The 13,862-nt window shown below is 41.7% G+C and overlaps 1 protein-coding gene across 11 annotated transcripts in view; it reads left to right on the top strand.

The window, feature by feature from the left end:
- The window catches only part of sgip1a (SH3GL interacting endocytic adaptor 1a), a 76,451-nt gene extending 63,057 nt beyond the window's left edge, over window positions 1-13,394 (top strand). For all 11 annotated transcript variants that reach the window (XM_045687788.1, XM_045687787.1, XM_045687789.1 and 8 more), the window contains 7 exons: window positions 68-179; window positions 430-585; window positions 980-1,115; window positions 1,364-1,566; window positions 1,814-1,878; window positions 9,864-10,028; window positions 10,339-13,394. In XM_045687788.1, the coding sequence (XP_045543744.1) occupies window positions 68-179; window positions 430-585; window positions 980-1,115; window positions 1,364-1,566; window positions 1,814-1,878; window positions 9,864-10,028; window positions 10,339-10,361 (860 nt within the window). In that variant the 3' untranslated portion in view covers window positions 10,362-13,394. The remainder of the gene's footprint in view (window positions 1-67; window positions 180-429; window positions 586-979; window positions 1,116-1,363; window positions 1,567-1,813; window positions 1,879-9,863; window positions 10,029-10,338) is intronic.
- The last annotated feature ends 468 nt before the right edge of the window (window positions 13,395-13,862 follow it).

Raw genomic sequence — 13,862 nt, 5'->3', positions numbered from 1 at the left:
TGAGTGAGTCTCTCTCTCTCTCTCCTTTCTGTATTGCCATTAAATGTGTGTGTGCTGTCTGAAACAGGCTGCTCCAGGGGACCCAGCCCTCTCACCATGGGGGCCCAGGACACCCTTCCGGTGGCGGCAGCTTTTACTGAAACGGTCAATGCCTTCTTCAAAGGAGCCAACCCTAACAAGTAGGTCCACTCAAACACGTTAGGAGATGTCTCTCACTGTATGCACCCTCTCTTTCTCCCCCCTTTTTCTCTCCCTCTCTGTCTCTCTCTGTCCCTTTCTATCTTTCTCCCAATTCTCTCCACTCTCTCTCTTTTACTCTTTTTCCCTCTGTCCATTTCATTTCTATGATATCTCTCTCCTTGTTTTACTCTGTTCTTCTCTTTCTCATCCTTCGGATGCTCTAACCTCCTCCCGTGTCCCTGTCAAAAGGTGTGTTGTGAAGATCACAGGCGAGATGGTGCTGTCGTTTCCAGCGGGGATCACGCGGCACTTTGCCAATAACCCGTCCCCTGCCGTGCTAACCTTCAGCATAACCCACTACAGCTGGCTGGAGCATGTGCTGCCTAATCCCCAGCTACTCTGCTGGTAAAGACCTCTATAACACCCCTCAGACAACTCACTACACCCTGTAGCATTTAGAACATGTGACATTGAACGCCTAAAATCATGCTGTAACAAAACAATCCACCCGTCCAGTTCTGACTGGGCTCTGAGTCACTGTGAATTCATCCCAGTGGTCTGACTAACCACCTCATTCCAAGGTTATTCTGCACTCTCATGTGTAAAATGCATCACAGTTGTTGTTGTTGTATAGCACTCAGTATCTGTTTGCAATCTCTGCACTGCAATAGTCCTGACCTCTGTGTAGTAGATACAAAGATAACTTGTACTCTGTTGTGTCTATGTGTTGACTAAAGTTTAGATGGATCAATCATGATATTAGATCATATGATAAAATACATATTATGTGCCCACATAGTGACACCGCCACAACACCCAACCCTGACTGCAAGACCTTCTGGGTGAACATGCCAAACCTGATGACCCATCTAAAGAAGGTGGCTGAGCAGAAACCCCAGGCCACATACTACAATGTGGACATGCTCAAATACCAGGTGAGCTGAACTATGTTCTACTATAGAGATACAGAAACCAATACCAGGTCAGCCCATCTCTCTGTCTGCAACTGGTACTAGATTATAGGCTGATCCATAAAGATCAAGTGATGTCTTCTTTCTGTGTCCAAGGTTGACCCATTTAAAACCAGACATTTAAAGTCTGTCCTGTCCAGTCTGTATCCATAGTTACTATTCCAGTTTAATGTTATTATGCATTCTTTCCTCTGTATTGTTTATGTGTGCAGGTATCAGCGCAGGGCCTCACGTCGACCCCCCTGAACCTGGCAGCCAGTTGGCGGTGTGAACCCACCAGCACGGACCTCCGAATAGACTACAAGTACAACGGCAGCTCCATGACAACGCCCGTGGCGCTCAACAACGTCCAGTTCCTGATCCCCGTAGACGGAGGGGTCACCAAGCTACTGGCTGTGCTTCCCCCCGCCGCATGGTAAGACCAAATAGTATACTGCATGTCAGAACTGTATACAATACATTTGTATTGAATTAAATTCACTTAATTTGATAATTAAAAGTTGAAGGCTGCTTCAGTCGGAGACATCCAATGGCTCTATGGCTCAGCCCTGTGGTGAAGACATTCATTTTTCTTGTTTGAAAAGGCCCGTTTCCCAAACCCAGATGAAACCTATTCCTTGCTTTTAGAGAGTAACAGATTACATTAAATTCTGTTCTTCCAGGAACGCAGAGCAGCAAAGAATCCTGTGGAAGATTCCTGATATTTCCCAGAAATCTGAAAATGGAGGTAAATAACCTTGTTTATACCCAGGAGGAATCAGTAATGCCTTGTTATCATCTTCTCCACTAAAGTACTAATCAAAAAGAATTGGTGAAGTCGCGTCATGACAACAACAGGCTCTAAGGGCTTGAAACACATCAATAACGTTTGCCTGCCGAGAGTACTTGCGAACTAAGTGCCAACCGATTTTACATGTAGAATCACGCAAAAATGTCGGCAGTCGATCAGTAGATGAACGGGAGGTCCTTATTCGGTGTGATGTGTGTGACCCTTAATATCAGTAAAATTAAAACAAATATATTTATTAAGCCCTTTTTACATCAGCCGATGTCACAAAGTGCTGTCCAGAAATCCAGCCTAAAACCCCAAACAGAAAGCAATGCAGATGTAGAAGCGCGGTGGCTGGGAAAAGCTCCCTAGAAAGGCAAGAACCTAGCAAGAATTCTAGAGAGGAACCAGGCTCTGAGGGGTGGCCAGTCCTCTTCTGGCTGTGTCGGGTGCAGATTATAACAGTACATGGCCAAGTCGTTCAAACATGCATAGACGACCAGCAGGGTCAAATAATAATAATCACAGTGGTTGTAGAGGGTGCAACAGGTCAACACCTCAGGAGTAAATGTCAGTTGGCTTTTCATAGCCGAGCATTCAGAGTTCGAGACAGCAGGTGCGGTAGAGAGAGAGAGAGAGAGTCGAAAACAGCAGGTCCGGGACAAAGTAGCACATCCCGTGAACAGGTCAGGGTTCCATAGCCGCAGGCAGAAAAGTTGAAACTGGAGCAGCAGCACAACCAGGTGGACTGAGGAAAGCAAGGAGTCATCAGGCCAGGTAGTACTGAGGCATAGACCCAGGTCTCAGGTCCTCCGGGAGGAGAGGGAGAGGGAGAGGAAGAGCGAGAGAATTAGAGGGAGCATACTTAAATTCACACAGGACACCGGCTAAAACAGGAGAATTACACCAGATATAACAGACTGACCCTAGCCACCCGGCACACAAACTATTGCAGCATAGATACTGTAGGCTGAGACAGGAGGGGTCAGGAGACACTGTGGCCTCATCCGACGATACCCCCAGACAGGGCCAACCAGGCAGGATATGACCCCATCCACTTTGCCAAAGCACAGCCCCCACACCACTAGATGAATATCCGCAAACCACCAACTTACTACCCTGAGGCAAGGCTGAGTATAGCCCATGAAGAAGATCTCCTCCACGGCACGAACCCGAGGGGGCAACATCCCAGGCAGGAAGATCAGGTAAGTGACTCAACCCACTCAAGTGACACACCCCTCCTAGGGATGGCATGGAAGAGCACTAGTAAGCCAGTGACTCAGCCCCCGTAATAGGGTCAGAGGCAGAGAATCCCAGTAGAGAGAGGGGAACCGGCCAGGCAGAGACAGCAAGGGCGGTTCGTCGCTCCAGTGCCTTTCCGTTCACCTTCGCACCCCTGGGCCAGACTAGACTCAATCATACCACCTACTAAAGAGATGAGTCTTCAATAAAGACTTAAAGGTTGAGACAGAGTCTGAGTCTCTCACATGGATAGGCAGATTATTCCATAAAAATTGAGCTCTATAGGAGAAAGCCCTACCTCCAGCTGTTTGCTTAGAAATTCTAGGTACAATGAGGAGGCCTGCGTCTTGTGACTGTAGTGTACGTGTAGGTATGTACGGCAGGACCAAATCAGAGAGATAGCTAGGAGCAAGCCCATGTAATGATTTGTAGGTTAGCAGTAAAACCTTGAAATCAGTAATATGATCACATTTTTTGGTTTTAGTCAAGATTCTAGCAGCTTTGTTTAGCACTAACTGAAGTTTATTTAGTGCTTTATCCTGGTAGCCGGAAAGTAGAGCATTGAAGGAGTCTAATCTAGAAGTGACAAAAGCATGGATTTGCTTTTCTGCATAATTTTTGGACAAAAAGTTTCAGACTTTTGCAATGTTACGAAGATGGAAGAAATAGATCCTTTAAATATTCTTGATATGTTTGTCAAAAGAGAGATCAGGGTCCAGAGTAACGCTGAGGTCCTTCACAGTTTTATTTGAGACAACTGTACAACCATCAAGATGAAATGTCAGATCCAATGTAAGATCTCTTTGTTTCTTTGGACCTAGAACTAGCATCTCTGTTTTGACCGAGTTTTTCCACATGTCTGAAACACAGACTTCCAGGGAGTGCAATTTTGGTGCTTCACCATGTTTCATCGAAATGTACAGCTGTGTATCGCCCACATAGCATTAAAGGTTAACATTATGTTTCCGAATGACATCACCAAGAGGTAAAATATATAGTGAAAACAATAGTGGTCCTAAAACGGAACCTTGAGGAACACCGAAACTTACAATTGATTTATCATAGGACAAACCGTCCACAGAGACAAACTGATATCTTTCCGACAGATAACATCAAAACCAGGCCAGAACTTGTCCATGTAGACCAATTAGGGTTTCCAATCTCTCCAAAAGAATGTGGTGATCGATGGTGTCAAAAGCAGCACTAAGGTCTAGAAGCACGAGGACAGATGCAGAGCCTTGGTCTGACGCCATTAAAAGGTAATTTACTACCTTCACGAGTGCAGTCTCAGTGCTATGATGGGGTCTAAAACCAGCCTGAAGCATTTTGTATACATTGTTTGTCTTCAGGAAGGCAGTGAGTTGCTGCGCAACAGCTTTAAAAAAATAAATTGATAGGAATGGTAGATTCGATATAGGCTTTTTCAAGAGAGGCTTTATTACTGCCACTTTTAGTGAGTTTGGTACACATCTGGTGATTAGGGAGTCGTTTTTTTTATCTTCAACATAGCAGAGGAAGCAGCTCTTTCAGTAGTTTAGTTGGAATAGGGTCCAGTATGCAGCTTGAAGGTTTAGAGGCCATGACTATTTTCATGAATGTGTCAAGAGATATAAGATTTAAAAACTTGAGTGTCTCCATTGATCCTAAGTCCTGGCAGTGTTGTGCAGACTCAGGACAACTAAGCTTTGGAGAAATACGCAGATTCAAAGAGGAGTCTGTAATTTTCTTTCTAATAATGATCATGATATTTTTGTCAAAGAAGTTCATGAATTCATCACTGCTGAAGTGAAAGCCATCCTCTCTTCGGGAATGTTGCTTTTTAGTTAGCTTTGCGACACTTTCAGCATTGTTCTTATTCTCATCAATTAAGTTCGAAAAATAGGATGATCGGGCAGCAGTGAGGGCTCTTCGATATTGCATGGTACTGTCTTTCCAAGCTAGTCGGAAGACTTAGAATTTGGTGGAGCGCCATTTCCGTTCCAATTTTCTGGAGGCTTGCTTCAGGGCTCGGGTATTTTCTGTTTACCAGGGAGCTAGTTTCTTGTGCCAAATGTGTTTTGTTTTTAGGAGTGCGACTGCATCTAGGGATTTACGCAAGGTTAAATTTAGTTCCTCAGTAAGGTGGTTAACCGATTTTTGTACTTCGACGTCCTTGGGTAGGTGGAGGGAGTCTGGAAGGGCATCTAGGAATCTTTGGGTTGTCCGAGAATGTATAGCACAGCTTTTGATGATCCTTGGTTGGGGTCTAAGCAGATTATTTGTTGCGATTGCAAATGTAATAATATGGTGGTCCGATAGTCCAGGATTATGAGGAAAAACATTAAGATCCACAATATTTATTCCATGGGACAAAACTAGGTCCAGAGTATGACTGTGGCAGTGAGTAGGTCCGGAGACATGTTGGACAAAACCCACTGAGTCGACGATGGCTCCGAAAGCCTTTTGGAGTGGGGCTTTGGACATTTCCATGTGAATATTAAAGTAACCAAAAATTGGAATATTATCTGCCATGACTACAAGGTTGGATAGGAATTCAGGGAACTCAGCGAGGAGCGCTGTACACAGCCCAGGAGGCCTGTAAACTGTAGCTATAAAAAGTGATTGAGTACGCTTCATAAATTTCATGACTAGAAGCTCAAAAGACAAAAACGCAGTCATTTTGGGGGGTAAATAGAAATTTGCTATCGTAAATGTTAGCAACACCTCCGCCTTTGCGGGAGGCGCGGGAGATATGGTCACTAGTGTAACCAGGAGGAGAGGCCTCATTTAACACAGTAAATTCATCAGGCTTAAGCCATGTTTCAGTCAGGCCAATCACGTCAAGATCAGTGATTAGTTCATTGACTATAACTGCCTTGGAAGTGAGGGATCTAATATTAAGTAGCCCTATTTTGAGATTTGAGATATCACAATATATTTCTATAATAACAGGAATGGAGGAGGTCTTTATTCCAGTGAGATTGCTAAAGCAAACACCGCCATGTTTAGTTTTGCCCAACCTAGATTGAGGCACAGACATGGTCTCAATGGGGATAGTTGAGCTGACTACACTGACTATGCTAGTGGCAGACTCCACTAGGCTGGCTGACAGCCTGCTGCCTGGCATGCACCCTATTTCATTGTTGAGAGATAAAATGAGAGCACCCCTCCAGCTATGATGGAGTCTGTCACTCCTCAACAGGCCATCTTAGCTTGGCTTTGACTGACTAACTAGATTTTGGGTGTATGGTCAGCTAATAATCAAACTCAACCTACAAGTAACTGCCAAAATGAAAAAAACACTAAATATATTGAAAGCCGGTGCTTCCACACAGGTGCGGTTCCTGAGTTAATTAAGCAATTAACATCCGCTCATGCTTAGGGTCACGTATTAAATTTCCCAGTTGCCCATTATTTTGGCTACCATGGCTAGACGAGATCTCAGTGACTTTGAAAGAGGGGTCTCAAAGGGGGTTTAAAGGGTTGTGTGTGTCAGACACCAGATCTCAACCCAATTGACCCTTATGGGTGATTCTGGTGTGGTGCCTGAGACGCCGTTTTCCGCCACCATCAACAAAACACCATTAGAGTTCCAGACACTTGTAGAATCTATGCCAAGGCGCATTAAAGGTGTTCTGGCTTGTGGAAGCCCAATGCCCTATTGAGACACTTTATGTTGGTGTTTCCTTTATTTAGGTAGTTACCTGAATGTTTGCCTTATAGGGCTCATTTAGCTATGGATGGATACATTAGTGTTTTTCAGTCCAGATGAACAGACCCTTTTAATAATGACATTACCTTTGACTTACTGTACATGACGTTTGGCCTTTGCCCCATTTAACTCACTCTTGCCCCCTTCTGTCTGGAGATGGTTCCAACAGTCATAATGATCAGAGATGAGTTAAAGAACCATAGAATTAGGAATTAAAATACTAAAATGGACATGAACCTTCTTATGATGGGATAAAGGTCAGCCATTTTGGTCAGGGAGTTGGTCAACCATGGTTTGCCAGTGCTGTGATAAGATATTGTATAAAATAATGAATTTGAAGAATTTATTAGCTAGCTAGCCAGACAGTTTTAGAGCAATGATTCCATGAATTTGTCAAATTAACTGCTAATATGCCAACATTACATTAAAACAATGCAGTCAATCAACAGCCATACACTGGCTGAAATCAGTTGATGATAGGACTTATACAAGTTGTAAATGCAACGAGTACTGATATTGTATCATATAATAGCACTCACAGCTTTCCAAGAAAACACAAATGTAGACATTTATGGTCTGTTTGAGGCTATTTAGACAGAAAATTGGTATAAAACCCATATAACCTTTATTTGTAATCATATGACAATGTTTTAGGTTGACTAATTCTATTTCACAATTTCTGATATAACACATGCCTTTTATTTTTCTGCGTAAGTAAAATCAGGATTATGCCTCTACTGCCATTCATTCCAATTAGACTGGTTTGGATTTCTCCCTGAGCGATATGGCTGCCATTTTCACCCCATTCTGGAACTTTGCGGGTTTATGACATAGCTCCTCTAGTAATTTAATAGGATTTCTATGTAAAGAACAGGCAAGTATTCAAGATCTACCTTGTCCTGGACCTGCTGTTTTCAACTCTCTCTCTCTACTGCACCTGCTGTCTCTAACTCTGAATGATCTGCTATGAAAAGCCAACTGACATTTACTCCTTAGGTGCTGAGCTGTTGCAACCACTGTGATTATTATTATTTGACCCTGCTGGTCGTCTATGAACGTTTGAACATCTTGACCATGTTCTGTTATAATCTCCACCCGACACAGCCAGAAGAGGACTGGCCACCCCTCAGAGCCTGGTTCCTCGCTAGGTTTCTTCCTAGGTTCTTGCCTTTATAGTGAGTTTTTCCTAGCCACCACGCTTCTACATCTGCATTGCTTGCTGTTTGGGTTTTAGGCTGGGTTTCTGTATAGCACTTTGTGATATCGGCTGATGTAAAAAGGGCTTAATAAATACATTTGATTCATTGATATCATGCTGTGTGCTGTGGAGGGACAGGTTTGCATGTTTGTGTGTATGCGCGTGTACGTGAGTGATGTACAGTACCAGTCAAAAGTTTGGACACACCAACTCATTCAAGGGTTTTTCTTTATTTTTACAATTTTCTACATTGTAACACAAGGAATCATGTAATAACCAAAAAGGTGTTAAACAAATCAAAATATATATTATATTTTTGATTCTTCAAAGTAGCCACCCTTTGCCTTGACAGCTTTGCACACTCTTGGCATTCTCTCAACCAGCTTCTTGAGGAATGCTTTTCTAACAATCTTGAATGAGTTCCGACATATGCTGAGAACTTGTTGGCTGCTTTCCCTTCACTTTGCGGTCCAACTCATCCCAAACCATCTCAGTAGGTTTGAAGTCGGTGATTGTGGAGGCCAGGTTATCTGATGCAGCACTCCATCACTCTCCTTGGTCAAATAGACTTCCAGCAGACCAGATGCTGCTGGAAGTGGTGTTGGAGGGCCAGTAGGAGGCACCCTTTCCTCTTGTCTACAATAATACCCCAATGCCCCAGGGCAATGACATTGCCCTGTGTAGGGTGCCGTCTTTCGGATGGGACGTTAAACGGGTGTCCTGACTCTCTGTGGTCACTAAAAGATCCCATGGCACTTATCGTAAGAGTAGGGGTTTTAACCCCGGTGTCCTGGCTAAATTCCCAATCTGTCTCTCATACCATCATGGTCACCTCATCATTCCCAGCTTACAATTGGCTCATTCATCCCCCATCCTCTCCCCTGTAACTATTCCCCAGGTTGTTGCTGTAAATGAGAATGTATTCTCAGTCAACTTACCTGGTAAAATAAGGGTTCAATAAATAAATGAATAAAAAATAGCCCTTACACAGCCTGGAGGTGTGTTTTGGGTCATTGTCCAGTTGAAAAATAAATGATAATCACGCTAAGCGCTAACCAGATGGGGTGGCGTATCCCTGCAGAATGCTGTGGTAGCTATGCTGGTTAACTGTGCTTTGAATCCTAAATAAATCTCAGACAGTGTCACCAGCAAAGCACCATCACACCACCTCCTCCATGCTTCGCGATGGGAACCACACAGGCGGAGATCATCCGTTCACCTACTCTGCATCTCACAGAGACACGACTGCACTTTTTGCGACTGCACTTGAAGAAACTTTCAAAGTTCTTTGAATGTTCCTTATTGACTGACCTTCATGTCTTAAAGTAATGATGGACTGTCGTTTCTCTTTGCTTATTTGAGCTGTTCTTGCCATAATATGGACTTGGTTTTTTACCAAAGAGGGCTATCTTTTGTGTACCACCCCTACAAGAAGGAATGAAATTCCACAAATTATCTTTTAACAAGGCACACCTGTTAATTTAAATGCATTCCAGGTGACAACCTCATGAAGCTGGTTGAGAGAATGCCAAGAGTGTTACAAAGCTGTCATCAAGGCAAAGGGTGGCTACTTTAAAGAATCTCAAAGAATGTCAAAGAATTTGTTTAACACTTTTATGGTTACTACATAATTCCATATGTGTTATGTCTTAGTATTGATGGCTTCACTATTATTCTACAATGTAGAAAATATAAAAATTAAGAAAAACCCTTGATTAAGTAGGTGCGTCCAAACATTTGACTGGTACTGTATATGCATGTGTATGTTTGTGCAGTATATTGAACCTTTGTCCCTCTCTGTGACGTCCCTAGGCATTGGCTCATTGTTGGCACGGTTCAAGCTGTCGGAGGGCCCCAGTAAACCCTCTCCCCTGGCGGTCCAGTTCACCAGTGAGGGCAGCACTCTGTCAGGCTGTGATATAGAACTGGCTGGGCCAGGGTACCGCTTCTCACTCATCAAGAAGAGATTCGCTGCAGGTGAGACACTGCCTTTCTTCACTTACTCTGCTAAACAGAAATAATGTCACCTAAATTATTATGGAGTGCATCCCATCTTTCACAAAATACCAGAGTAAGGGAAAGATTGACTCAATTTAGCATAACGCTCATAGTGTAATAATAACATGATTCTAAACTAATAGTGTATCACTGTGATATTAATTGGTGTTATTACATTGTTATGATACAGTATTATCGTAAAATATGTTTTGCTATGTGTACATAGTTGCATGTATGATTCCTTTTCACACATAAGTATTCAAACCCAAGGCATGTTTGTCATTTTCAGGAAAATACTTGGCAGACAACTGATACTTCATACTACTACTGAACAAATACACTGGAGATCATCATCTCAATGGACTAATGAAATCCTATACTACAGAGGACAGACCTACACCACCACCTCCCTACAGACAGACACTTCTTTCTAAACCCGCGAGACAGACAGGCCAAGGCCACACAGCCTACTGTACCCAGCAGTATTGTATAGCTTGCATATAGTCTCGTAGACCGTTTTAGGGTGTAATTATTGTATTTGTAAAATGTATTAATTTCAGAACATCTGTATTGCTGCTGCTCTAGATACCCACCCGGGTTTCCCTCTCTAAAGGTACATGCTTCTGCCTCTCTATCCCCCTCTCTAACGTGTGGTGTTCAAACTTAAACACTGCTACAGCTACCTAGCTACTCAACTGCAAAATCACGGTCTCAACCGTGAACCTAACACATAATACACTGTATTTATTTTAGATGCAACAACAAATATGTGGTATTAGGAGAGGATGTATGAAAAGACCATTGGTTTGTGCCATTGAGTGAACTAAGATGAATAGACGCACAATGATGTCACATTCCTCCATTCAGTTTAAGGGAGGGGCTAATTCTTCCCCGTGCTGCTTTTCGCATGCCTCTGATTGGACACGGTTAGACCTACCATAGAATTCTGGGTATTGGAGTTTTTATGCTGTTGGGTTTTTAACAGTTAATGCGTTACACGCTGGCACAGCAGGTTTAAAGGACATTGTTCATTTGGATGGTGACCATTACCACTTTCCTCTCTCTTCTTTGAATGCAGTGATTTAACACCGGGTTCAAACATATATTCTCAACATTTTCCTCAGAAAATATCAGAAAGTCCTGAGTAGTTAGGCGGCTGCAACAATAAATACATTCTTGGTTGCAATATAAAACAAATATAATATGTTTCCCTCAATAAAAAACCTGTACAAAGTCTCATTTTAAATTAATAATATATATCTGAAAGGGCGTTTGGTGTTTTCCTTGTATTGTCAAATAGCTGTTGTTCCTGACACAGCAGTGGTAGACTTACTTCAGAGTACATTACAGCATTCTATTTTTATTTATTGATGATAATGATTTAAAAAGTATGTAAAAAGTATGTGATTCTGTATATGAATAGAATTTGAATGGTATCGCAATTTAGAATCCTTGAAGGTATAAATATTCTAATTATCTTTTTTTGCTATTTGTGTAGTTGGGTAACCTGTGTACAGTATAATGTATAAGGTATAATTTTTGAATTTATTTCAGATATATAATTTTTTAACTCAAGTGCATCAGAAGATTTGACTACAGGATATATGCGCGTGGGGGGATAAAATAAAAAACAAGATGAATAGCTACCTGGATGCGTACGTCAGGCAGTATGAAAGCAGTGTTATTTAGAGTTACACTAATAGTTATTACCATGGATAATCAGTCAGGTTTTGACTATGTTATGCTCTGCTCCCATTCACCTCAATGTGTTATTCTGCATCAAACAGCATGAACTCCCCTTCGGATCAAACCAACCAGCGCTTGAATCCATGGCTTTATTTTGCATAATGGTAATGGTCTCTGTGAGATGACATGGTGACGAGGTTTTGGAGGGAGGTTAGATGACCAAAACGCTTTTTGTATTTTATGTGTGTACTCCAGACAGTCCTCTAAAAGATAGAGAAATAAGTGTAATATTTTTTTAAACAACAAAAAAAACATATTGTTTCATGTGAAAAACACTGTGCTGATAATGTTAGGAACTTCCTGAATGCTCTGATATTCAACATAGAGAACAAAATGTGTGTGATGACATTTAACTTAAAAGGTCTCCTCGTGTGGGCATCATAAGTATGTCAGCATACTATCTGAACTTCATGAAGCTACATAGCACCATTTATACGGCTGCCTTAGAACTGCCATAGAAGTGTCTTACATGTCCATTTTGTCTGACCATTTAGTTGGCATTTCTAAGTAAGGCATCAATGAATTGTGTCATGTAGCTCTCTGTATAGCTGTTTAGTGAGTAACACTTTACTTGAACATTATTTTACACACCTAACTATAGTTAACAGAAATTACATTGGTAATGTTATTACTGTTTATGAACTATGTATGATCTCTGGTCGTGCTTATGATGGAGGGAGGGTTCAAGCTAAGTGTTACGGCATGGATAATGTAATGTGTGTCTGCATACAGTTACGGTATAGTGTTAAAGTGAAGTGGTCCACCAACCAATAGACTCGTTGACCTGTTGTCATGTTAACTGTGAGAACTGAAGACCAGAGCAGGGAGTACGTCTGTGTGTGGCGTGCTAAGCTCGACTGCTTTGGGTTCCGCACTGTTTCTCTGTCAAACACATGTGCAAGATGTGTTTGTTCAGACAATGTTAAGATGATCCGATGAGAAACTAAGTTTGCTTCTTTCCAAAACCAATAAAAGTTATGAACTGGACACGTTTTTGGAGCACTCTTTTTGCAACTCACAGCAGAAGTTTTATTAGTCGTAGGTACAGGATACACATGGGATACACTGTCCAACAAAATTCTTACTTACAGGTTCCTCCTCCACAATGCAACAACAATAAGAATTAAACAAGATAAGAATACCAACATAAAGTAAATGCCTCAATAGAATATAATAAACATTTTGCATGTTGCTCGATTGCAGTTTATTCTGTATTTCCTCCACCAATTTTGTGTTCTGATGTACAGTGCAACACATCAAGGTTGGCTGTAACAACATTGTCTTAAAGCCTTACTAGGAATACACCCCTTCTGCCATTAAGAAGCTGTTTAGAATTGTGTGCTGTGAGGGAGATGTAACTGTAGTATGATTAGCCTTTAATTCAACATACCATGTGTACTGTACATATATGTTTGTTTCATTTTATATTTGTATGGATATATTTGCTATTTGTGTTATCCAATGCACAGGATACTGAATATGAAATTGTTTAATGTGATGTATCGTACTAATGAAATGTTCTAAACGAATGCAGAATGAACCACCATGTTATGATGTGGGTTTTCTCTGAAATAAAGGAGGCGTATCAATTATGTTTGATCAGTTGTTTTGTATTCAATTATTTTGGTATGCAGTATGAATACAAAGGATTTATCTTCTTTAAATAGCCTTAATGGTCGTGACTGGTCTAGGAAGGATTAGAACAAGTCTACATTTCCTATTCTGCACTAGTATCACACCAACCCTCACTTTGAATATATTTCCTTTTTTGGCATTCAGATTGTCTTCTCCCAGAGGATGAAAAATGATGTAACATCTTGGCAACACACAGTATTCCAGGTAAGACCTGCCAATCATCTGAGTGGGGAATTCACTGTCTACCTTGTTTTGTATTCTGAGTGGATGACTGTGCTGTGCGGATAGAAGATGACAGATATAGCCTACACTACAGTACACACAGTACAACATTTTACCTGCTCTCTTTGTCGTCTTTTTTGGTACTTGCAGACACTATTGTTTTGTTTTGGTTTATTGGTCATCTCTGTATTTAGGTGCTGTGGCATTGGT

The sequence above is a fragment of the Salmo salar genome, chromosome ssa10, assembly GCF_905237065.1.
Source record: "Salmo salar chromosome ssa10, Ssal_v3.1, whole genome shotgun sequence".
NCBI classification, from domain to species: domain Eukaryota; kingdom Metazoa; phylum Chordata; class Actinopteri; order Salmoniformes; family Salmonidae; genus Salmo; species Salmo salar.
This window is presented reverse-complemented; position numbering and strand designations above follow the sequence as displayed.